Source organism: Pristiophorus japonicus, chromosome 15 (assembly GCF_044704955.1).
Source record: "Pristiophorus japonicus isolate sPriJap1 chromosome 15, sPriJap1.hap1, whole genome shotgun sequence".
NCBI lineage: Eukaryota > Metazoa > Chordata > Chondrichthyes > Pristiophoridae > Pristiophorus > Pristiophorus japonicus.
In genome coordinates, this window is record NC_091991.1 from 137955576 (window position 1) to 137980318 (window position 24743).

General features: G+C 42.4%; 1 protein-coding gene across 1 annotated transcript; it reads left to right on the forward strand.

Moving 5' to 3' along the window:
* Window positions 1-19: 19 nt before the first annotated feature.
* Window positions 20-20894, forward strand: LOC139281606 (melanin-concentrating hormone receptor 1-like). Its single transcript, XM_070901755.1, is given in 4 exon segments — window positions 20-54; window positions 860-864; window positions 3442-3506; window positions 19908-20894. Coding segments are annotated over 4 exon segments (1092 nt in total).
* The last annotated feature ends 3849 nt before the right edge of the window (window positions 20895-24743 follow it).

Here is a 24743-nt window from a genome sequence, read left to right on the forward strand (position 1 = left end):
CACCGGAGGTGCCAGGGAGATGAGGAGCAGCCAGCCCCAGGTCAGCAGTACCCGGTAAGTCTGGGGGTCGACATGACCACCCGTGGTCCGGCAAATTCTCTCGTCCAGCACAGGCCAGGTCCCGAGGGTGCCGGATTAGAGAAGTTCAACCTATACTCAAAGCAATATAATTACATTTGATTCACAACAACTTATTTTAATACATTTAGAAACAGATTTGTTAAGTACTATTTTTAATAAATATTAACGTTGGATTGCACTTAATAGGACAAAGTGGAATATTGAGTTAAAACTTATGAAATCTAAGCTGGACAGAATGATCGTTTCTAATGTCTGACTGTTAGCAGTTTGAAGAGGTTGTAGATGGTAAGATAAATCTAAAGCTGGGTGGGGGGTGGAATTGGGGACTCGTACCAACAAAATCTATTGCAATTTTTACGCCTAATCTCAGGTCCTTACTGGATCTAAAGAGAAACGTGTTCCATTTCCCAGCTATGTAATCCCTTTTCTTGGTAGAGAACAAAAATTCTCTCAAACCTTTTTTAATATTGGTATTCATATTTCAGTAACTTATTAATAATGCAGTGGAAACCAATTCTATTATTTACAGTCTTTTGTATGTCTTGTTGCATTCTATATAACTTTTTGAAACTGTTGCAGAATGTAGATAGTAATGGATTCATCTTTACAATTAAGCTGTATTTATATACGAAGCTGCAATAGCGTCATGATTTTCATGCACTTTTGTTACTTTTCTCTAACAAAAGGAAAATATAAAACCACACATTATTTAAAAGCATGAATCATAAGATTTTATAAACCATTATGCCACATATTTTTGTCTTGTTTGTTCTTGTAGGCTGGGTAACTGAATTCATAGAATCATTAGAAATTTACAACACAGGAGGCCATTCGACCCATCGTGTCCTTGCCAGCCGACAGAACTACCCAGCCTAATCACACTTTCCAGCTCTTGGTCCATAGCCATGTAGGTTATAGCACTTCAGTGCACATCCAAGTACTTTTAAATGCTATGGGGGTTTCTGCCTCTACCACCCTTTCAGGCAGTGAGTTCCAGACCCCCACCACCCTCTAGGTGAAAACATTTCTCCTCAAATCCTCTCTAAACCTCCTACCACTTACTTTAAATCTATGTCCCCTCTGCTAAGGGGAATAGGTCCTTCCTATCTGCTCTATCTGGGCCCCTCATAATTTTATACGTCTCAATTAGGTCTCCCTTCAGCCTCCTCTGTTCCAAAGAAAACAACCCCAGCCTATCCAATGTTTCCTCATCGTTAAATACTCCAGTCCGGGCAACATCCTTGTAAATCTCCCCTGTACCCTCTCTAGTGCAATCACATCTTTCCTGTAATGTGGTCACCAGAACTGCACGCAGTACTCTAGCTGTGGCCTAACTAGTGTTTTATACAGTTCAAGCATAACTTCCCTGCTCTTGTATTCTATGCATCGGGTAATAAAGGCAAGTACCCTGAATGTCTTAATCACCTTATCTACCTGTCCTGCTACCTTCAGAGAGCTGTGGACATGCACTCAAAGATCCCTCTGTTTCTCTACACTTCTCAGTCTCCTGCCATTTATTGTATATTCCCTTGCCTTGTTAGCCCTCTCTAAGTGCATTACCTCACACTTTTCCAGGTTGAATTCCATTTGCCACTGTTCTACCCACCTGACCAGTCCATTGATACCTTCTTGCAGTCTACAGCTTTCTTCATTATCAAGCACGCAGCCAATTTTTGTATCATAATCATACCCCCTACATTCAAGTCCAAATCATTGATGTATACCATAAAATGCAACGGAACTAGTACTGAGCCCTGCGGAACCCCACTGGAAACAGCCTTCCAGTCAGAAATACCCATCGCCCATTTACCCTTTGCTTCCTGCCTATGAGCTAATTTTGTATCCAACTTGCCACTTTGCCTTGGATCCTAGTGCACTTAAACAAGTGGTTGTTTCTGGACATGCCCTAATGAAGGGACCTAACTAATTTAGCTTGGTAGGCCCTGCAACTTGGAAGAAGATATCAAACCATTATTACATATTCACTGCAAAGGTTTACTCTTGTTGTCAGTAATGCTGAGTAAAGTCTAATCCCCTGGCATATTCCAGTCCCAATTCTAAAACTTGGTTGACGTAGATCCACACAATTACAAGGCATTGGAACTACTGCCAGATGTGCTAGGCCACACCCTTGCTGAGTTTAGAGCCAGATGTAAAGTACTACTTTCATACAATAGTAGCACTCATTGGAACAAATAGAATGTTTCCATGAACAACTATAGGAAATTCTTACAAAAGCAAAATACTGCGGATGCTGGAGTCTGGAATAAAAACAGAAAATGCTAGAAATCTCCAGGTCAGGCAGTATCTGTGGAGAGAAAGCAGCGTTAACGTTTCACGTCGACGAAACGTTAACACTGCTTTCTCCACAAATGCTGAGATTTCCAGCATGTTCTGTTTATTATAGGAAACTCTTAATGGTTACTGATGGCTTGTTATCATGGTCATCTATCTGCCTGGGAGTCCTTAGTCCAACTAGTTGTCCCAAGTTCCTGCGACTAATTTCAATAGCTTTTCACTTCAGAGAGCTTGTGTACAAACTAGCACTTAAAGAAACTCTGCAGAAGTGCTTTCTTGTAACTCTATACTCTATAAAGAGTCTACGTAGTGCATAAAATATCAGAGCGCATAATGGTAGCTTGCATTTCAAACTTATGTACTGGGGCAAACTAAGTATCTGTGTTACACAGAAAACATTCTATGGTGACTAAATTACAGTTGCTAGCAACCTGTGTATCTGATACATTTGAGGTGATCTTGCCTGTACTGATAAAGGTGTGTTTTTCGTGTCTTCTTGCTGTTCCCTTTGTGAAGTAGCAGATTCGCAGGCTGATTAACAGTCTGACTTGCCGCGTTAACACTCCTTCCATGGCCATAACCATTTTTATACCAGCCGATATGGTGGTTAGTCCTAAATGGCGGGAGGGTTTTATGAATTCCCACAATCCATACGATAAGGGAGGGCAGCCCACCCACACTCACCGGATGCGAGTATCTCTCTGGATGTCAACCCAGAATTCAAAGCCAGAGCTTTGACTCCACTCGCCAGGACTGTCCTGAAGTGGGGTTCAAACCCTGTGCCTTCTGCCCCAGAGGCGGGAATGCTACCACTGAGCCAAAGGCTCACTCCTAAGGTATGCTTAGCTGCTGGATGGCCAACAGACATTTTGATCGTGATGGTTCTTGCATTTTGGGTCTTTGCTAACCTCCTTGTCCTAGATTATTTCAACTCTTACTGAGCTTTTCCTGTTCTGACGAAGGGTCACAGACCTGAAATGTTAACTCTGTTCTGTTTCTCTCCACAGATGCTGCCTGACCTGCTGAGATTTCCAGCATTTTCTGTTTGTTTTTAAATTTCAGATTCCAACATCCGCAGTATTGCTTTTGTATTGAGAGTTTGTATCCTTGTTGTGAGATCCAGTAAGGTACACCGGAAATGGAAAGCAACCTTCCTCATCCCTTTTAGCTACTGGGCATAGCTTAGGCTTTTATAAGATCTCACTCTGGTGTTGGAAAGCAAATAAAAAATCACAACTGACCTCACCCAAGTTTAAAATATCAAGTAAGTTTATTTCACAAAAGATGAACATGCACATAAGATACAGTTGTCATAAGAACGTAAGAAATAGGAGTAGGCCATATGGCCTCTCTAGCCTGCTCCGCCATTCAATAAGATCATGGCTGATATGGACACGGCTCCACTTCCCCGTCTGCTCCCCATAACCCCTTATTTCCTTATTGTTCGAGAAATTGTCTATCTCTCTTAAATTTATTCAATGTCCCAGCTTCCACAGCTCTCTGAGGCAGCAAATTCCACAGATTTACAACCCTGAGAAGAAATTTCTCCTCATCTGATTTAAATGGGCAGCCCCTTATTTTAGTCTGCCCCATAAGTGGAAACATCCTCTCTGCATCCACTTTATCAAGCCCCCTCATAATCTTATATATTTCGATAAGATCACTTCTCATTCTTCTGAAATTCCAATGAGTAGAGGCCCAACCTACTCAACCTTTCCTCATAAGTCAACCCCCTCATCCCCGGAATCAACCTAGTGAACCTTCTCTGAACTGCCTCCAAAGCAAGTATATCCTTTCGTAAATATGGAAACCAAAACTGCACGCAGTATTCCAGGTGTGGCCTCACCAATACCTTTTTATATAGCTGTAAGTACGACTTCCCTGCTTTTATACTCCATCCCCTTTGCAATAAAGAGCAAGATACCATTGGCCTTCCTGATCACTTGCTGTACCTGCAAACTATCCTTTTGTGTCCCAGATCCCGCTGTACTGCGGCACTTTGCAATCTTTCTCCATTTAAATAATAACTTGCTCTTTGATTTTTTTTCTGCCAAAATGCATGACCTCGCACTTTCCAACATTATACTCCATCTGCCAAATTTTTGCCCACTCACTTAGCCTGTCTGTGTCCTTTTGCAGATTTTTTGTGTCCTCCTCACCCATTGCTTTTCCTCCCATCTTTGTATTGTCAGCAAACTTGACGACGTTACACTCAGTCCCTTCTTCCAAGTCGTTTAGATTGTAAATAGTTGGGGTCCCAGCACTGATCCCTGCGGCACCCACTAGTTACTGGTTTCCAACCAGAAAATGAACCATATATCCAACTCCCTGTTCTCTGTTAGCATGATAGAGGATTGGCTAACTAATATTACCCCCTACCCCAATAGTCAACAACCTTCCACCTAACTCCTCCCAAGTAAACAAAAAATAATAAAGAATGCAACTCTAAGAACTAAGCTAATCTTTTATTTTAAAAAAGCTATTAAATATGCAGGGAATTTCTCCTTTCTTCTAGGAATACCAAACTGGTAATGACTAAAATCTCAGAAGCAACCAAACGACCTTTTTTTTTAAATATCCTGAAAAAGTTACTAAGGGTCCAAAATTCAACCTCGCAATAAGGTCTGTTACCGCCGGAAAGTGGCGGCCACGCAGCGGTGTCGACTGACCGCAGATTTTTTTTTGTCGAATGACCGCTGCTCACAAAATTCGAGTGGTTTTTCCGGCGGGCCCCACTTCCGCCCCGCTGCTGCTGAACCCTCCTGAGTGTGTCATCAAAGCGCGTTATGCCGATCTCCTGCCTCTCGAGCAAAATTTACCTGAAAAGAAACTTGCGGCCACTGCAAGGTGTCCACAAGTTTTTTCTGTTGGTGCACTACGCTTGCAGTGTGTGCAAAATGGCGGTGCGGCCACCATTAAAGGGGAGGGTGCACTGCTGTGGCCGCCATCTTATTTTATGCCCCCAGGTTCGGCCGAGCTGTCTTTAAGTGAAGGGGAGAGACGTGGTGGCGGGCCAGCAGTGATGATGTCATCGCTGATGACTGACAGCGGCGGGCACTTCACCCGCCCCCATTATGATGAACTACCACCTCCTCAAAAAAAAAAAGACAGCTGAATTTCGTGCAAGAGGCCACTGCATCCACCGCGGTGGTGAAAACTCAGGAAAAATGGTAGGTGGGTGTGACTTGTTTACAGCAGGGGTGCATCTCAGCCCTAGGACTTACTAGCTTTGGAATAGCTGATCTTACAAATTCAAATAAAGAATTGGCAGTGAAATGGCCCAGAGTTTGTGGTCAGTAGCGAAGCGACGGTGATCGCCGCTGACATCGAAGCTGCCCACAAAGATCTCTCGATGTCTGTCTAGTGTCAATTTCAGCTCTCCTGACTTGATTGAACCTGGCACCAAATGAAGCAAGTCAACAACAGTTGACTAGCAACAATGATGTCATCAAGCTGGCTAAGCAGCCAATCACATCGAAGAATTCTCTCAGACCGCAAACCTTGAAGTAAAATGCACAGATTATAATTTACTTTTAATTTTACTGAGAGCAAAATAAAAATTGGGACATACACATGATTAAGGTAGAAGCTGAAATATAAACTTTAACAAAATATATTAAAAACTTAATTCTTAATCATATTAATGGAAAAATTTGACATTTCAGAAATTATAAACTAATTTTATCAGGGCCAGAACAGTTGTTCAGCAGTCAGTACGCCGTTAACAACACAGTAATCCCCCTCTTTTTAAAAAAAAAAAAATCCCAAAATGTTGTAATAATGACATTCCATCGTAATAGGGGAGGTTTGTTTTAGGTCAAGTGAATTGAATTGATTCAGCTCTGAGCAGTTCTGGTTCCATTCTTAACTATCTAATTATAGCCAGAAAATCACCTGCAATGGTTTCTCTTCCCACTCACACATCGTTACCTCTGGTGTCCCCCAAAGATCTATCCTTGGCCCCCTCCGATTTCTCATCTATATGCTGCCCTTTGGCGACATCATTCGAAAACACAGCTTCCGTTTCCACATGTACGCTGATGACATCCAGCTCTATCTTACCACCACTTCTCTCAACCCCTCCATGGTCTCTAAATTGTCGGACTACTTGTCTGACATCCAGTACTGGATGAGCAGAAATTTTCTCCAGTTAAATATTGGGAAGACTAAAGCCATTGTTTTCACTCCCTGCTACAAACTACATTTCTGAGCCGCTGACTCCATCCATCTCCCCAGTTGCTGTCATATTTGACCCTGAAATGAGCTTCCAGCCACATAGCCGTAACATATCGAAACGTATAAGATTATGAGGGGGCTTGACAAGGTGGATTCAGAGAGAATGTTTCCACAGATGGGGGAGACTAGAACTAGAGGGCATGGTCTTAGAATAAGGGGCTGCCCATTTAAAATGGAGATGAGGAAAAATTTCTTCTGAGGGTTGTAAATTTATGGAATTCACTGCCTCAGAGAGCTGTGGAAGCTGAGACATTGAATAAATTTAAGGCAGAAATAGGCAGTTTCTTAAAAGATATGGGAATAAGGGGTTATGGGGAGCGGGCAGGGAAGTGGAGCTGAGACAATGATCAGATCAGCCATGATCTTATTGAATGGCGGAGCAGGCTCAAGGGGCCGTATGGCCTACTCCTGTTATTTCTTATGTTCTTTTAACTAAAACTGCCTATTTCCATCTCCGTAACATTGCCCATCTCCTCCTTATTCCCCCACCCCCACCCCAGCTCATCTGCTGAAACCCTCATCCATGCCTTTACCACTAGACTGGACTACTTCAATGCACTCCTGGCTGGCCTCCCACATTCTACACTACATAAACTTGAGGTCATCCAAAACTCGGCAGCCCGTGTCCTAACTCATACCAAGTTTCACTCACCCATCACCCCTGTGCTCACTGACCTACATTGGCTCCCAGTTAAGCAATGCCTCAATTTCAAAATTCTCATCCTTGTTTACAAAGCCCTCCATGGCCTCGTCCCTCCCTATCTCTGAAATCTTCAGCCTCACAACCTCCTGAGATGTCTGAGCTCCTCAATTTCTGCCCTCTTGAGCATCCCTGATTATAATCGCTCAACCATTGGTGGCCGTGCCTTCAGCTGCCTAGATCCCAAGCTCTGGAACTCCCTCCCTAAACCTCTCCGCCTCTCACTCCTTAAGACCTCTCTCTTTGACCAAGCTTTTGGTCGTCTGCCATAATTTCCTCTTGTGTGGCTCAGTGTCAAATGTATTTGTTTTGTCTTATAACTTTCCTGTGAAGCACCTTGGGATGTTTCACTATGTTAAAGGAGCTATATAAATACAAGTTGTTGTTGTTGTCCCACAATGCAAGCTGTGGCAGAGCAAGAAATGACTGACCACAACTTCTGGATTACCTGCGCATGCGTTATTCTGAAGTTGTGGTCCGTTTTAGAGGGGTAATGATGGTGAACGCTGACAGTTTTGCCATAGTTACCACTGCAAAATCAAAGTCAATGAATCTTGCAACATTCTGGAACATGCTCCCGAACAGCATTATGCGAGTGCCTTTAGCACTTGGACTGCAACCGTTCCAAGGAGGCAGCTCACCACCATCTTCTTGAGGGCAATTAGGGATGGGCAATAAATGTTGGCCTTGCCAGCGCAGCCCACATACCAGGAATGAATAAAAAAAATTAGGGCAAGTACTATTTTTCTTTGCTTTTAAAAAAATATTTGTTAATAAATTTTCTTTTGCCACAGTCTGTTAAGAGTGTTTACTCTACTACATTCCAAAGTCAAGAAAATCACATTGTGGGCACATGATAGTATCCAGTAATGCCAAATACAGTTAAGGGTTACTGTTCAACTCCTGACCTCCACTATAATTACCTTGCTATTGAGTGTGTAGTCATACCGGAGTATAATTCCCATATTAATCAATATGATGAATTGTTTCATAGTTTAAAAATTAACCAGTTGTATTGTCTACTTGCCTTTTGTACAGTTTAAAGAAAAACAAATAGAATCTTGTATTTCTTTCTTCCAATGTTTTATCTGTTCTTGATGATGACCTTATCAGATGTTCATTATGTAGCCCGGAGATAGACGACCCTGCTCGAAACTTCTGCGTGCTGCAGATGAAATCATTCATTTGACCAAAATCCCCAAACTGAATACCAACCACTTATCCAATTCAGCACTTTGAAATCCCCCAAGTCACCCAAATATTAAATCAGAAGTTTGGCCTGCCCCATAGCCAATGTGATACGAAGGATTATTGAATTTAGATCTAGTGATCACTTAGAAAAAATGCCCTTTGGAACTGGTATAAGTGACATTGATTGGGGAATCATTTCCTCTGTTCAGTATTTGTTGCAAAATCATAACCATGTTCTTTCTGATTCCACTACACATTGCGAATAAAGGGAATCTTTGTGTCTTAATGCAAGGAGTATCCGCAATAAGGTGGATGAATTAACTGTGCAAATAGATGTGATTGGGATTACGGAGACGTGGCTCTAGGATGATCAGGGCTGGGAACTCAACATCCAGGGGTATTCAACATTCAGGAAGGATAGAATAAAAGGAAAAGGAGGTGGGGTAGCATTGCTGGTTAAGGAGGAGATTAAGGCAATAGTTAGGAAGGACATTAGCTTGGATGATGTGGAATCTATATGGGTAGAGCTGCAGAACACCAAAGGGCAAAAAACGTTAGTGGGAGTTGTATACAGACCTCCAAACAGTAGTAGTGATGTTGGGGAGGGCATCAAACATGAAATTAGGGGTGCGTGCAATAAAGGTGCAGCAGTTATCATGGGTGACTTTAATATGCACATAGATTGGGCTAACCAAACTGGAAGCAATACGGTGGAGGAGGATTTTCTGGAGTGCATAAGGGATGGTTTTTTAGACCAATATGTCGAGGAACCAACTAGGGGGGAGGCCATCTTAGACTGGGTGTTATGTAATGAGAGAGGATTAATTAGCAATCTCGTTGTGCGAGGCCCCTTGGGGAAGAGTGACCATAATATGGTGGAATTCTGCATTGGGATGGAGAATGAAACAGTTAATTCAGAGACCATGGTCCAGAACTTAAAGAAGGGTAACTTTGAAGGTATGAGGCGTGAATTGGCTGGGATGGATTGGCGAATGATACTTAAGGGGTTGACTGTGGATGGGCAATGGCAGACATTTAGAGACCGCATGGATGAACTACAACAATTGTACATTCCTGTCTGGCATAAAAATAAAAAAGGGAAGGTGGCTCAACCGTGGCTATCAAGGGAAATCAGGGATAGTATTAAAGCCAAGGAAGTGGCATACAAATTGGCCAGAAACAGCAGCGAACCTGGGGACTGGGAGAAATTTAGAACTCAGCAGAGGAGGACAAAGGGTTTGATTAGGGCAGGGAAAATAGAGTAAGAGAGGAAGTTTGCAGGGAACATTAAGACGGATTGCAAAAGTTTCTATAGATATGTAAAGAGAAAAAGGTTAGTAAAGACAAACGTAGGTCCCCTGCAGTCAGAATCAGGGGAAGTCATAACGGGGAACAAAGAAATGGCGGACCAATTGAACAAGTACTTTGGTTCGGTATTCACGAAGGAGGACACGAACAACCTTCCGGTTATAAAAGGGGTCGGGGGGTCTAGTAAGGAGGAGGAACTGAGGGAAATCCTTATTAGCCGGGAAATTGTGTTGGGGAAATTGATGGGATTGAAGGCCGATAAATCCCCAGGGCCTGATGGACTGCATCCCAGAGTACTTAAGGAGGTGGCCTTGGAAATAGTGGATGCGTTGACAGTCATTTTCCAACATTCCATTGACTCTGGATCAGTTCCTATCGAGTGGAGGGTAGCCAATGTAACCCCACTTTTTAAAAAAGGAGGGAAGAGAGAAAACGGAATTATAGATCGGTCAGCCTGACATTGGTAGTGGGTAAAATGATGGAATCAATTATTAAGGATGTCATAGCAGTGCATTTGGAAAGAGGTGACATGATAGGTCCAAGTCAGCATGGATTTGTGAAAGGGAAATCATGCTTGACAAATCTTCTGGAATTTTTTGAGGATGTTTCCAGTAGAGTGGATAAGGGAGAACCAGTTGATGTGGTATATTTGGACTTTCAGAAGGCGTTCGACAAGGTCCCACACAAGAGATTGATGTGCAAAGTTAGAGCACATGGGATTGGGGGTAGTGTACTGACATGGATTGAGAACTGGTTGTCCAACAGGAAGCAAAGAGTAGGAGTAAATGGGTACTTTTCAGAATGGCAGGCAGTGACTAGTGGGGTACCGCAAGGTTCTGTGCTGGGGCCCCAGCTGTTTACACTGTACATTAATGATTTAGATGAGGGGATTAAATGTAGTATCTCCAAATTTGCGGATGACACTAAGTTGGGTGGCAGTGTGAGCTGCGAGGAGGATGCTGTGAGGCTGCAGAGCGACTTGGATAGGTTAGGTGAGTGGGCAAATGCATGGCAGATGAAGTATAATGTGGATAAATGTGAGGTTATCCACTTTGGTGGTAAAAACAGAGAGACAGACTATTATCTGAATGGTGACAGATTAGGAAAAGGGGAGGTGCAAAGAGACCTGGGTGTCATGGTACATCAGTCATTGAAGGTTGGCATGCAGGTGCAGCAGGCGGTTAAGAAAGCAAATGGCATGTTGGCCTTCATAGCAAGGGGATTTGAGTACAGGGGCAGGGAGGTGTTGCTACAGTTGTACAGGGCCTTGGTGAGGCCACACCTGGAGTATTGTGTACAGTTTTGGTCTCCTAACCTGAGGAAGGACATTCTTGCTATTGAGGGAGTGCAGCGAAGGTTCACCAGACTGATTCCCGGGATGGCGGGACTGACCTATCAAGAAAGACTGGATCAACTGGGCTTGTATTCACTGGAGTTCAGAAGAATGAGAGGGGACCTCATAGAAACATTTAAAATTCTGACGGGGTTAGACAGGTTAGATGCAGGAAGAATGTTCCCAATGTTGGGGAAGTCCAGAACCAGAGGTCACAGTCTAAGGATAAGGGGTAAGCCATTTAGGACCGAGATGCGGAGGAACTTCTTCACCCAGAGAGTGGTGAACCTGTGGAATTCTCTACCACAGAAAGTTGTTGAGGCCAATTCACTAAATATATTCAAAAAGGAGTTAGATGAGGTCCTTACTACTAGGGGGATCAAGGGGTATGGCGAGAAAGCAGGAATGGGGTAGTGAAGTTGAATGTTCAGCCATGAACTCATTGAATGGCGGTGCAGGCTAGAAGGGCCGAATGGCCTACTCCACCTATTTTCTATGTTTCCTTGTGGTCCTACAGGGAAAATGGAAGGTAGATTAAGAAAACAAATAAATTTGAGAAGCAAAGACAAAATAAAGAGATTTTAGAAAGTTATATCAAGGATTTTAAAATTCGCATTACTGCAATAAGACCAGCCTTATTATGATCGCGACATTTTTTTTTTGTGCCCACCAACTTTATTTGAAAGTCTTAAAAAAAAAAAAATTGCTGCGAGCCCAGGGATCCAATGTATTCTTGGAGACGTCTGTATTCTAAAGGTTGGATGTGATGTCTGGATTTTGTGTAACAGGACATAATATTAGAGAAAACTATTGACATTTATAAACTAAAGTTCTACTTTGCTTGGAGCATTCACAAAACTAAGCAGTGGAAACAGTTCCATGTTGCTTGGCGCTGCTCTCTCTTATTTCTGGTAACATTCTTGTGAATCTTCACTCCACACTTTACATAACACTAATATTTATCCGATAAATCGCTTGCCCAGATCTGCACACTTTACTAGTCATCCTTGCCACTAGGGACACACGGCTCCCTGCCAATACAATTTGTGAAATATCTTTTTCAGGTAGCTTGGCTGTACGTTTGGAAAGTGAGTTTTTATTCCATGTCAGAATTATCACCTGCAGTTTGTAAATGTGTGCTGTTCTGGAGTCATGATGCCCATCTTTACCTGGTGTAAGAACTGGGATTTTCCTGAAGGAGGGGAATAGCTGAAAGCTGCTTAATAGCTCCAGCATTCTGTCTCTGCTGGTAGTTTTGGAGCTAAATCAATTATTCCCACCGACTTTATTTACTCATTACAAATATTCATCCTACACTCAAATGCAGTGACTACACTCAAAGTACTTAATTGGCCGTATAGGGTTTTGAGACATCCGGTGGTCGTGAAAGGCACTATATAAATGCAAGTCTTTTTTCTTATACAGCACGATTTCACCCAACTATGCCTCGGGCAACGTAGGAATAGGTTTTTGGCCATTTTGGGGAAGATTCAGTTTAGCTAGTAAACTAGTATAGTTGCTGTGGTCTCGTAGTACAGGGGTGCAGTAGATGACCTGCAACACCGCCCCTCTGAGAGCAGAGCTATTTTTTTATTTGTACTACAATTCAGGAGGAGAAATTGTGCCAGGGAGTAGCTGGCTCGATTGGACACCTTAGAGTTCAATCTCATTTTTATGCACACTAAAATCCTTGGTTCTGGGGAAATTACATCAGCCAGCCTGAACATGGTATGTAGACAGTGCATCATTCGAAGAACGAAGGTCCTAAACAGAACAAAGGCCTTTTTACAGGAACGTGGCCATTATTTATGACAAGAAATGAATCTTTAAATTAAATTTTTTTTTTAGGATCTATTTAATCCAATGCAATGTATTGTCAAATTGTGCAATCGTTTTTTTTTAAATGATTACTTTTGCAGGTTTATGTTGTGCCCTTTGAACTCTGCGGACTTGTTGCATTGTCACATTTAAAAAGCAGATTAATCAAACAAATTGGTTTTTAAAAGTATGGTAGAGTCAGAAGAACATAAATAAATTGTAAGTATGAACTAAATACCTTGTAAAGCAAGAAAATGCCCAACAGCATCCGTCTATAGAAATATGTCTCCAACATAAGAGCCTATGAGGTTGGTCAGGCAAGAGTCACCCTTCTAAACCTGCTTTGCCTAAAGGTTATCATCAGTGATCTAGAACATAAGAATTAGGATCAGGAGGAGGCCATTCGAGCCTTCTCCACCAGTCAATAAGATCATGGCTGATCTTCTACCTCAACTACATTTTCCTGCACTACCCCCATATCCCTGGATTTCCTTAATATCCAAAAATCTATCGAACTGTCCTGAATATACTCAAAGACTGAGCCTCCACAGCCCTCTGGGGTACAGAATTCCAAAGATTCACCACCCTCCGAGTGAAGACGTTTCTCCTCATCATCTGAGCCTTAAATGGTCAACCCCTTATTCTGAGACTGGCCCCTGGTTCCAGACATCATCCCCGCATCTACCCTGTCAAGCCCTGTAAGAATTGTGTATGTTTCAATGAGATCACCTCTCATTCTTCTAAATGCTAGAGAATATAGGCCTAGTCTATTCAATCTCTCGTCATGGGATAATCCTCCCATCACAGGAGTCAGTCTGGTGAACCTTCGTTGCACTCCCTCTATGGCAAGTATATCCTTCCTTAGGTAAGGAGACCAAAACTGTACACAATACTCCAGGTGTGGCCTCACTAGGGCCCTATATAATTGCAGTAAGACATCGTTACTCTTATACTCAAATCCTCTTGTAATAAACATAGAAACATAGAAACATAGAAAATAGGTGCAGGAGCAGGCCATTCAGCCCTTCTAGCCTGCACCGCCATTCAACGAGTTCATGGCTGAACATGAAACTTCAGTACCCACTTCCTGCTTTCACGCCATACCCCTTGATCCCCCGAGTACTAAGGACTTCATCTAACTCCCTTTTGAATATATTTAGTGAATTGGCCTCAACTACTTCCTGTGGTAGAGAATTCCACAGGTTCACCACTCTCTGGGTGAAGAAGTTTCTCCTTATCTCGGTCCTAAATGGCTTACCCCTTATCCTTAGACTGTGACCCCTGGTTCTGGACTTCCCCAACATTGGGAACATTCTTCCTGCATCCAACCTGTCCAAACCCATCAGAATTTTAAACGTTTCTATGAGGTCCCCTCTCACTCTTCTGAACTCCAGTGAATACAAGCCCAGTTGATTCAGTCTTTCTTGATAGGTCAGTCCCACCATCCCGGGAATCAGTCTGGTGAATCTTCGCTGCACTCCCTCAACAGCAAGTATGTCCTTCCTCAAGTTAGGAGACCAAAACTGTACACAATACTCCAGGTGTGGCCTCACCAAGGCCCTGTACAACTGTAGCAACACCTCCCTGCCCCTGTACTCAAATCCCCTCGCTATGAAGGCCAACATGCCATTTGCTTTCTTAACCGCCTGCTGTACCTGCATGCCAACCTTCAATGACTGATGTACCATGACACCCAGGTCTCGTTGCACCTTCCCTTTTCCTAATCTGTCACCATTCAGATAATAGTCTGTCTCTCTGTTTTTACCACCAAAGTGGATAACCTCACATTTATCCACATTATACTTCATCTGCCACGCATTTGCCCACTCACCTAACCTATCCAAGTCACTCTGTAGCCTCATAGCATCCTCCTCGCAGCTCACACTGCCACCCAACTTAGTGTCATCCGCAAATTTGGAGATACTACATTTAATCCCTTCGTCTAAATCATTAATGTATAATGTAAACAGCTGGGGCCCCAGCACAGAACCCTGCGGTACCCCACTAGTCACTGCCTGCCATTCCGAAAAGTACCCATTTACTCCTACTCTTTGCTTCCTGTCTGACAACCAGTTCTCAATCCACGTCAGCACACTACCCCCAATCCCATGTGCTTTAACTTTGCACATTAATCTCCTGTGTGGGACCTTGTCGAAAGCCTTCTGAAAGTCCAAATACACCACATCAACTGGTACTCCTTTGTCCACTTTATTGGAAACATCCTCAAAAAATTCCAGAAGATTTGTCAAGCATGATCTCCCTTTTACAAATCCATGCTGACTTGGACCTATCATGTCACCATTTTCCAAATGCGCTGCTATGACATCCTTAATAATTGATTCCATCATTTTACCCACTACTGAGGTCAGGCTGACCGGTCTATAATTCCCTGCTTTCTCTCTCCCTCCTTTTTTAAAAAGTGGGGTTACATTGGCTACCCTCCACTCGATAGGAACTGATCCAGAGTCAATGGAATGTTGGAAAATGACTGTCAATGCATCCGCTATTTCCAAGGCCACCTCCTTAAGTACTCTGGGATGCAGTCCATCAGGCCCTGGGGATTTATCGGCCTTCAATCCCATCAATTTCCCCAACACAATTTCCCGACTAATAAAGATTTCCCTCAGTTCCTCCTCTTTAATAGACCCTCTGACCACTTTTATATCCGGAAGGTTGTTTGTGTCCTCCTTAGTGAATACTGAACCAAAGTACTTGTTCAATTGGTCTGCCATTTCTTTGTTCCCCGTTATGACTTCCCCTGATTCTGACTGCAGGGGACCTACGTTTGTTTTTACTAACCTCTTTCTCTTTACATACCTATAGAAACTTTTGCAATCCGCCTTAATGTTCCCTGCAAGCTTCTTCTCGTACTCCATTTTCCCTGCCCTAATCAAACCCTTTGTCCTCCTCTGCTGAGTTCTAAATTTCTCCCAGTCCTCAGGTTCGCTGCTATTTCTGGCCAATTTGTATGCCACTTCCTTGGCTTTAATACTATCCCTGATTTCCCTAGATAGCCACGGTTGAGCCACCTTCCCTTTTTTATTTTTACGCCAGACAGGAATGTACAATTGTTGTAATTCATCCATGCGTTCTCTAAATGTCTGCCATTGCCCATCCACAGTCAACCCCTTAAGTATCATTAGCCAATCTATCTTAGCCAATTCATGCCTCATATCTTCAAAGGACAACATTCCATTTGTTTTCTTAATTGCTTGTTGTACCTGCATGTTAACTTTCAATGATTTGTGTACAAGGGCACCTAGGTCCCTCGGAACATTTCCTAATCTCTCAAGATTTTAAAAAAAAATTCTGCTTTTCTATTTTTCCTACCAAAGTGGATAACCACAGTTCTCCACATTATATTCCATTTGCCATGTTCTTGCCCATTCACTTAGCTGGTCTATACCCCCTTGAAGTCCTACCTAGCTTTGTATCATCAAACTTGGATATACAGTATTACAATTGGTCCCCTCATCCAAATCATTGATATAGATTGTGAATAGCTGGGGCCCAAGCACCGATCCATGTGGCACCCCACTAGTTACAGCCTGCCAACCTGAAAATGACCCGTTTATTCCCACTCTCTCTTTTCTGACTGTTAACCAATCCTCAATACCCCCCATCCCATGAGCCATAACTCTGTTCATTAACCTCTTGTGTGGCACCTTATCGAATGCCTTCTGAAAATCCAAATAGACCACATCCACTGGATCTTCCCCCCCCCCTTATCTATTCTGCTAGTTACAACCTCAGAAATCTCATAGATTTGTCACACATGATTTCCTTTTCATAAATCAGTGTTGACTCTGCCCAAACCTATTACTATTTTCTAAGTGCCCTGCTACCAGGTCTTTAATAGATTCTAGCATTTTTCTTACTACTGATGTCTGGCTAACTGGTCTGTAGTTCCCTGTTTTCTGTCTCCCTCACTCAACATTTAGCATTGTATTTCCCCTCGGTGGAAATCATTATCATCAGCATCAGAAATGTTTTTAAAGCCTCTGCTGACCGACGTCTCTAGACGGATGTGGTTGGCATTCAATCTTCAAGCGTGTTTATAGTCTGTCCTTTTTAATTCTCAAAACCCTTTGGCAATTGGGATTTATTCTAATAAGGCGTCAGGCAGAGAGTGAGTTATTCTGTATCACGATTTTATCAACCCTGACTATACAAATTGATCTGACTATATTTAGAAAACATGCAATATCAGACAGCAGATAAAACAAGTGTAGATGGCACGGCATGAATACAACAATGGGAAACTTGCAACAAATACATTAATGCTTGTTTTTCTAAAACATAAAACTTTTGAATTCTATGCACTATAGGGGACTGTTTAATAAGTTAGCCCAACACCACCTCATCGCTGCATCAAATATTTTACTAATTCATGTATAAAATTGCGTTATGTTTTTGATACTCATAACAATTTCTACCGAAGGGAAATTCAATTTTAAATATCAAGTTATTTGATACTAGATTGGACTATTTCAATGCTCTCCAGAGCGGTCTCTCATCCCCTACCCTCCATAAACTGAGTACTTCCAAAACTGTTGCCCATATCCGAACTCGCATTCACCTATGCTCACTGAAGTACATCGTCTCCAGGTTCAGCAATGCCTCAAATTTAAAATTCTCATGTTTAAATCCTTCCATGGCCTTGTCCCTCCCCATCTCGGTAACCTCTTCCAACCCGAGAACTCCTGTTTCCTCCAACTCTGGCCTCTTACGCACCCCAACTCCCTCTGCTTCCCTATTGGCAGATATGCTTTCAGTCTTCTCGGCCCCAAGCTCTGGAATTCCCTCCCTAAAACTTTCCACCTCTCCTCCTCCTTTTAAGATACTCCTGAAAACCTACCTCTTTTAGTCAGGACATCTAACAGCTCCTTTGGCTTGGTGTTAATCTTTGACTGATTACACTTCTGTGTCGTTATCCTACATTAAAGGCACTATATAAATGCAACTTATTGTTACTATCCTTGATTAGATAATGATGTGAAGTCACCAGTATAAATTAGCACTGTCCACTTCGCAGATACCCATCTCCAGTGTAGGACAGAAATGCACCCAAGAGGAAACAATTCAGAAGTTGCATTTTGTCATCGCAACGGTCTTAAAACAAAGGGTTGACCTATGTGTACTGTAACATGTATTACTGACAAATAACTTTGAACATGAATTTCAACGAGAATTTATTTCGTCTAGATTCTACACCATTTGCCATTGGATTACTCGTTATGTCTTCTGGCCTTTTTCAATCAAGTTGACTTATTTATTGCTTCTTCAATGCTGTAGCTGCAATATCACATCTAGTTGCAGTGTTCTTCACATCAGGTAGAGCTTTAGTGATGTTGAACTGCTCTAGGCGTCACACAAAAAATAACAATTGACTGACATCAGCAGCCTCTATGCTTTTATTTATGGCTGTGGGAAAGGATTGTCCGTGACTTCTGCTTCAGTTGTTCATGGTAACTGATATCCATGTCTGAGATTATTCAGGTTTAGGCTGACCAAATCAAACTTTGAGCACTCAGGAACACAAGTTACTGACCAACAAATGTTCTTCGACAAACTGCTCATCACTAACTGGTTTACATCCTTGTGAAAGTTCTTACCTTGTTATTGGTGCTTTGTGTGGCAGCTGGAAAAGTAAACATCTGCTACTGTACATTCCTCTTCAATTCTTTCAGCTTGTCTCCTCCGTTTGACCACATTTGTTCTTGTGCTGCGTTTACCTTCTTCAGACAGGAGCAGTAGATTTACAGATCAGGATCAATTCAAATCCACCATGACACGTGAATATTCCGGAAACCAATTTTTTAAAAAAGTGACATTCATTGATTGTTAGCTTTGCAGGATTGTGGCCCGTGTAAAAGCTATTGCTACCAACCAAGCTATTGCGGCCACTTCTGCTAAATTATAATTTTATGAAATTAAACACACGTAAAAGTGATCTCTCGATCTAAGTTACAAATCAATAGAAACATTTGCTGCTTCTATTTCAGATTTCCAGCATCCATAGTATTTTCCTTTCGTTTAATTTACAAACCATTTGTTTAAATTTGAAGGAACTATTTGAACTTGCTTTTTTTGCCCTTATATTTCTTATACCTATTTAAATCGGTCAAACCTGGCAGTTTCAGAAGGTCTCTTCTCCCACTTAGATTTAGGATTTGTCCACAGGTTCTTTTGGGCAGCCCAGTACAGGGACATAAACCATGCTCGAGAATCCCCAAATCAAACTTCTAAGAAGCCCACATAGAGTATTGGCAGCGCCGCAAAGAGAGTGCACACTCTCTTCGTGTTGGGCACGCCCAGACTTACCCCGATAGTTTATCCAAGTTTTAAGGGACCCCCAAGTGTGAATCGAGGCTCTGCTGGAGATTAATCAGCTACAACTACGCCATTTATCAGCATAGATCACTAGGATGTTTCTCACTATTTCTTCACCTAGACCACCCTTCTTGTTAAGCTCGCCAAATTCAAACAGCCAAATACAGTCACGTAAGAACACATGTACAACTAGAAATGGAGCAGACTACAGCAGTGTGAATCAACGGGGCTTCCCAGAACTCCATTATTGAAGTACAATTATTAGGGTGCAATATCTCGCTTGAAGTGGTGCAACACAAGTGATCGATCAATTTGCTGTAGTAATCTGCAGCTATCGGTGTATGGTGGCTTTAAAAGAGATCGGTCAGAGAGAGCATCACAGGCTCCATATAAATGGATAGTGTATGTGTGGAAAGTGGCAGCGCTATGTGGAACTTAGTGAGATCGAAAGCTCGCTGCAACGGAATAGCTACATCCAACAGCTCAAATACTTTGTTCAACTTAACATCTCCACGTAAAGAGCTATTCTTTATCAACACACAACTCCCACGAAATGATGAGACATAATTCAAATGTCTTAGTGTAGACCACTGATTTTCAACTTTGCAGGCTTGTGGCTCTTGTAATCAGTCATTACAATTTCAACCTCTTTTTGCACTTTGCCATATCGGTAACAGCGTTATCATTTTCACTGTTATTAAAATGTCTAAATTCAAATCAAGTAGCAGCAGGGTGCCAGATATTTTTATCAACTTGTCTCTGGTGGACCTGCTGTTTCTGTTGGGTATGCCATGCCTGATCCACCAGCTTCTGGGGAATGGAGTCTGGCACTTCGGCGAGACCATGTGCACCATCATCACAGCCGTGGATACCAACAGCCAGTTCACCAGCACTTACATCCTCACTGCTATGACCATTGACCGTTACTTAGCCATCGTCTACCCATTTACATCAGCTCAGTTCCAGAAGCCCGGCATCGCCACAATGACCATCTGCTTCCTCTGATTCGTGTCCTTTCTGAGCATCACCCCGGTCTGGATGTACGCCAGGCTTATCCCACTACCCGGAGGAGTTTTAGGCTGCGGAATCCATCGACCCAACCCAGAGACTGATATGTACAGGTACACCCTTTACCAGTTCTTCCTGGCATTCGCCACAGTTATCTCAATAGCTTACAGGAGGATCATGTTGAAGATGCACTCCGCCAGGACTCTAATCTCGCACGGAAGAACAAGGCGGCGGACGAGAAGAATGACTAGAATCGCCACCGTAAACTGCCTGGCCGCCTTCAGCTGCTTGGCTCCTTTTTACGGTCTGCAGTTAGTGCAGTTAGTGGACGATCAGCCCAGCTGGCTCTTCTATTACGCCTACAATGCGGCGATCGACATGGGCTACGCCAGCAGCTGCCTCAATCCTTTCATCTACATTATGCTGTGTGACACTTTTAGAAAAAGCTTCGTCTCAGTGCGGCCCTCCGCCGATCAGCAGCAGATTAGCAGCTTGCTGGCTGGGATTGGAAAGGGCAGAGAGCGGCAGCAGGTTCAGCACCACGGACAGCGACAGCAGCAGGGCTCTGGGGCAGCGACACTCAACTAGTCCTCATCAATACAGAACTGCAGTTCGCTGTAGGGTAGATCGAGACTCTGGGCGCCACTGTAAAGCGGGTGATGGCGAGTCTGCAGCCTGTTTTATTTTTTATTTCAGTTCACTTCAATGAAAATAACAATGGGATAGAGACTGGCTGGCACCGGGTTTGCAGAAGAACATAAAAAATAGGAACAGGAGTAGGCCATACGGCCCTTCGAGCCTGCTCCACCATTCAGTAAGATCATGGCTGACTTGATCATGCACTCAGCTCCACTTCCCTGTCCACTCCCCATAACGCCTTATCGTTTGAATACATTTAAGGCAGAAATAGAGTTTCTTAATGTCCCAGCTTCCACAGCTCTCTGAGGTAGGGAATTCCACAGATTTACAACCCTCAGAGAAGAAATGTATCCTCAGCTCTGTTTTAAATGGGTGACCCCTTATTCTAAGATCGTGCCCTCTAGTCCTAATCTCCCCCATCAGTGGAACCATCCTCTGCATCCACCTTGTTTAGATTAGACCACGTCTCATTACACTATCGTGTTTTTCTGCGCACAGTGAACCAACCGCAGAAATGTGGCAGCGTCTTATTCCCCCTGCAGATGGATGTGTAAATAATAAAATTCACAATGTAAACTGCAGCAGTTAAACAGTAATTACGAACTCAATGGTACATTAAACAATAGACGGAAGCATAAAACCCATGGTGGACAGAAAGCACGGCAGCACTGTATTGTGGAGAATTCAGAGTTCATCGTGCAACGGCACGCTAATTGAATTGAAACTCTTTCAAACGAGAGAGATAAACTCCAACCTGTTCGTTCGCTGCAAGTTAATTGTTCCGTCATTATTTCAAGACCGGTTGTGTATTTTTGGAAATATTAATTATGAGGGAATATAAAGCTGATCATATCCCGAGGTAAATCTATATTTAATAAGAAGTACACTGTTCTGGTAAATTGATCTTAAAGTCTTAGCTGCCTCAAGTAGTCCGGCAAAACTTAAACCGGAAATCATTCAGTAGCAACAAAACACATACTTGCACTGGCATTTTACTTCCTGGATCTTTGTAAAAATGCCAACTTGTGTATATCAGGCGTCATTTGCGTGATCCATACCTGCAACTTCAAAACATAGCCTGTTATTTAAGTACTTACAATATGGTAGTTTAAAAAAAAAAGTTGGTTATTGTACCGTATAATTTTCAGCATTTGGAACTCCACAAACATGTTAAGTTTAGTGCAGTCTTAATCTTGGGAGTTGGTGCATTTTGTACCAGTGGAAATGTGTCTTTTATCTTGTGATTACTCATTTTATAAATCTGCTTGTAATTATGTATTGGTACATCTGTAGATTTCTGTTTAATAAAATGTTAATGAAATTAACGTGTTCGCCGTAAATAGGTGACCATGGACTGGTTTTTCACTTATTTGCTATTTGCCCAGCGTGCTAAAGTATTAAAAATTATGCTGAAAGCTTTCTTCCATAGAACAAAGAGTAACATACCTAGTTAGGATGCTCCTTAGTATTAAATATTTAATTAGTCCTGGTGCAAGCATTTCTTCGCACAAGTTGTGCGTAGTGCTGCTTATTCACTCTTGATTTTTCCGTTTAAAACCTTTGATATGTGCTATTTTTGACACAAAGTAACAATGCATGGATGCAGGCAATTCTACATACTATGTTCCTTTTGACTAGAATAATTACTGGAAACTTTGTGAGTGTTCACTTTCTGAGATGTTAGAGTCACGAACCTCCGGAATACACTGCTCCTGGGTACCTTATGTATCTAGACTAGCTGGCTTAAATCTCACCTCCCCTGGATTTTAGGAAAACTTGTATATCTAACTGATACACGTCTACCTGCATGTATCTAACTGGTATAGCCATATAATCTTCATATCTGTAATTTTTCTCTGTCAGAAATGCACCGATTTTAAAGAGACACCCTACTATATACAATAGACAAAGACCTCCTGCACTTTTTACGACAAACTTTTACACGAATTATTAAAAGCGCTCGAACTAAACTAAGAACGATAGACTGAAGAGAAAACAGATATATCCTGAATTTCCCCAAAAATCTTCATTTTCTTGATCAATCTGAGTGAGACACGTCTCAGACGTCACTCTGGTCTCAATCACCTCACAGGTACCCTCAATGGCCTCTAAATCAAGTTGCTTCAGCTTCTCATATCTATTAACAAAGGGGCCGCACACTTGTCCCCCTTAACGAACCATCTGTGATTAATGCCTTGTTATCCATCCAAACATAAGGAATCTTGTGTTAGTTAAACCATGAAGGCTTATATAAACAATATCCCTTTTTCCTTGCATTCAGTCTGACTACTGATTCCATTTTAAGGACACATTTAAGGCAATTCTTAGAGCCTTTCGCCTACAGCATTTCTTGTCCATCATAGAAAGTGATCTGGAACTACCATACATGCACTTAATGACATTCCTTATTTGTCCATAGAACAGCAGAGTTAATGATCAATCACTGCAACTACTAGACAATGTTAAAGACTCTTGGGTGTGTCCTATCCACAAAAAGCAGGACAAATCTAACCTAGCTAATTACCATCTCATCAGCCTCCTCCCAATCATCGGCCAGGTGATAGTAAGAGTTATTAATAGTGATATCAAGCAATGCCTATCAAAAATCTGCTCAGTTCAGGTTCCACCAGAAACAGTCAGTTCCCGACATCATCACAGCTTTGATTCAGATATCAATGCTGGGCTGGAAGTCAGAGAGAAGGCAAGAGTAGCTACTCTTGACATTAAGGCAGCATTGGACTGAGTATGGCACCAAGGAGCTGTAGTAATACTGCAGTCAATGGGGGCAAAGGAAAAACCCCTCCAGTGGCTTGAATAACTTAAGTTAACACTTTAACACACGTGATTATCAGAGGCCAATCCTTGCAGCCCCAGGAGATTGTCAGAGTTCAGGAAAACATCCTCAGCCTAACCTTTTTCAGCTGCTTCATTAATGACCTTTCCTTCATTATAAGGGTAAGAGTGGATTGTTCACTGAGGATTCCTCAACATTAAGCTCCATTCATAACTGCTCCACAACAAAGCAGCTCATGCCAGCCTAAAGCATAACCTGGACAACATCCAAGCTTGATCTGACAAATGGCAGGTAACATGTGTGGCACATTAACCAGAAGCTTAACTACACCAACTATATCAACATCATGGCTACAAGAGCAAGGCAGAGGCAGGATACTCGAAGACAGAGCATGTTGCTTGATTGGCAATGCTGCCATTGGACTCAATAGCCACCCACTTCACCAATGGTGTACTATGGCTGTAGTACATATGATCTATAGGTTGCAAGTCACCAAGGTTACTTTGACAGCACTTCATTTCCTTGTGAACTCCACCATCCAAAAGGACAAAAACACAAGTTCTCTTCCAGGTTATAGGCAATCCTGACTTTGATATTTAGCATTGTTCTTTTATCATCACTGGGTCAATATCACGGAATTCCTTGACTAACACCATTGTGTGGGCATCATCAGCACAAGTACTGCAGTGGTTCAAGAAGCTGCACCACCATTTTCTCTCGGATGGGTAATAAATGCAGCCTTGCCAGTGTCATTTACACCCCAAAAACAAACAATATATCTCACGCCGCACCATCTGGTGAATGATTTGGATCACAAATCACTTTCCGGCAGCATACACAGCTTATATTTCTTGGTTGACTAAGTGGACAATGTGATTTTCTGGCCAGTCCGGGACAATTATTCCTCTATATCAAACAACATGGCTTTTCTGACTTTGTTTCTCCCTGATTATCTGTAGATATATAAATACTGATGAATATATCGCTGCAGGCATCAGCACAGT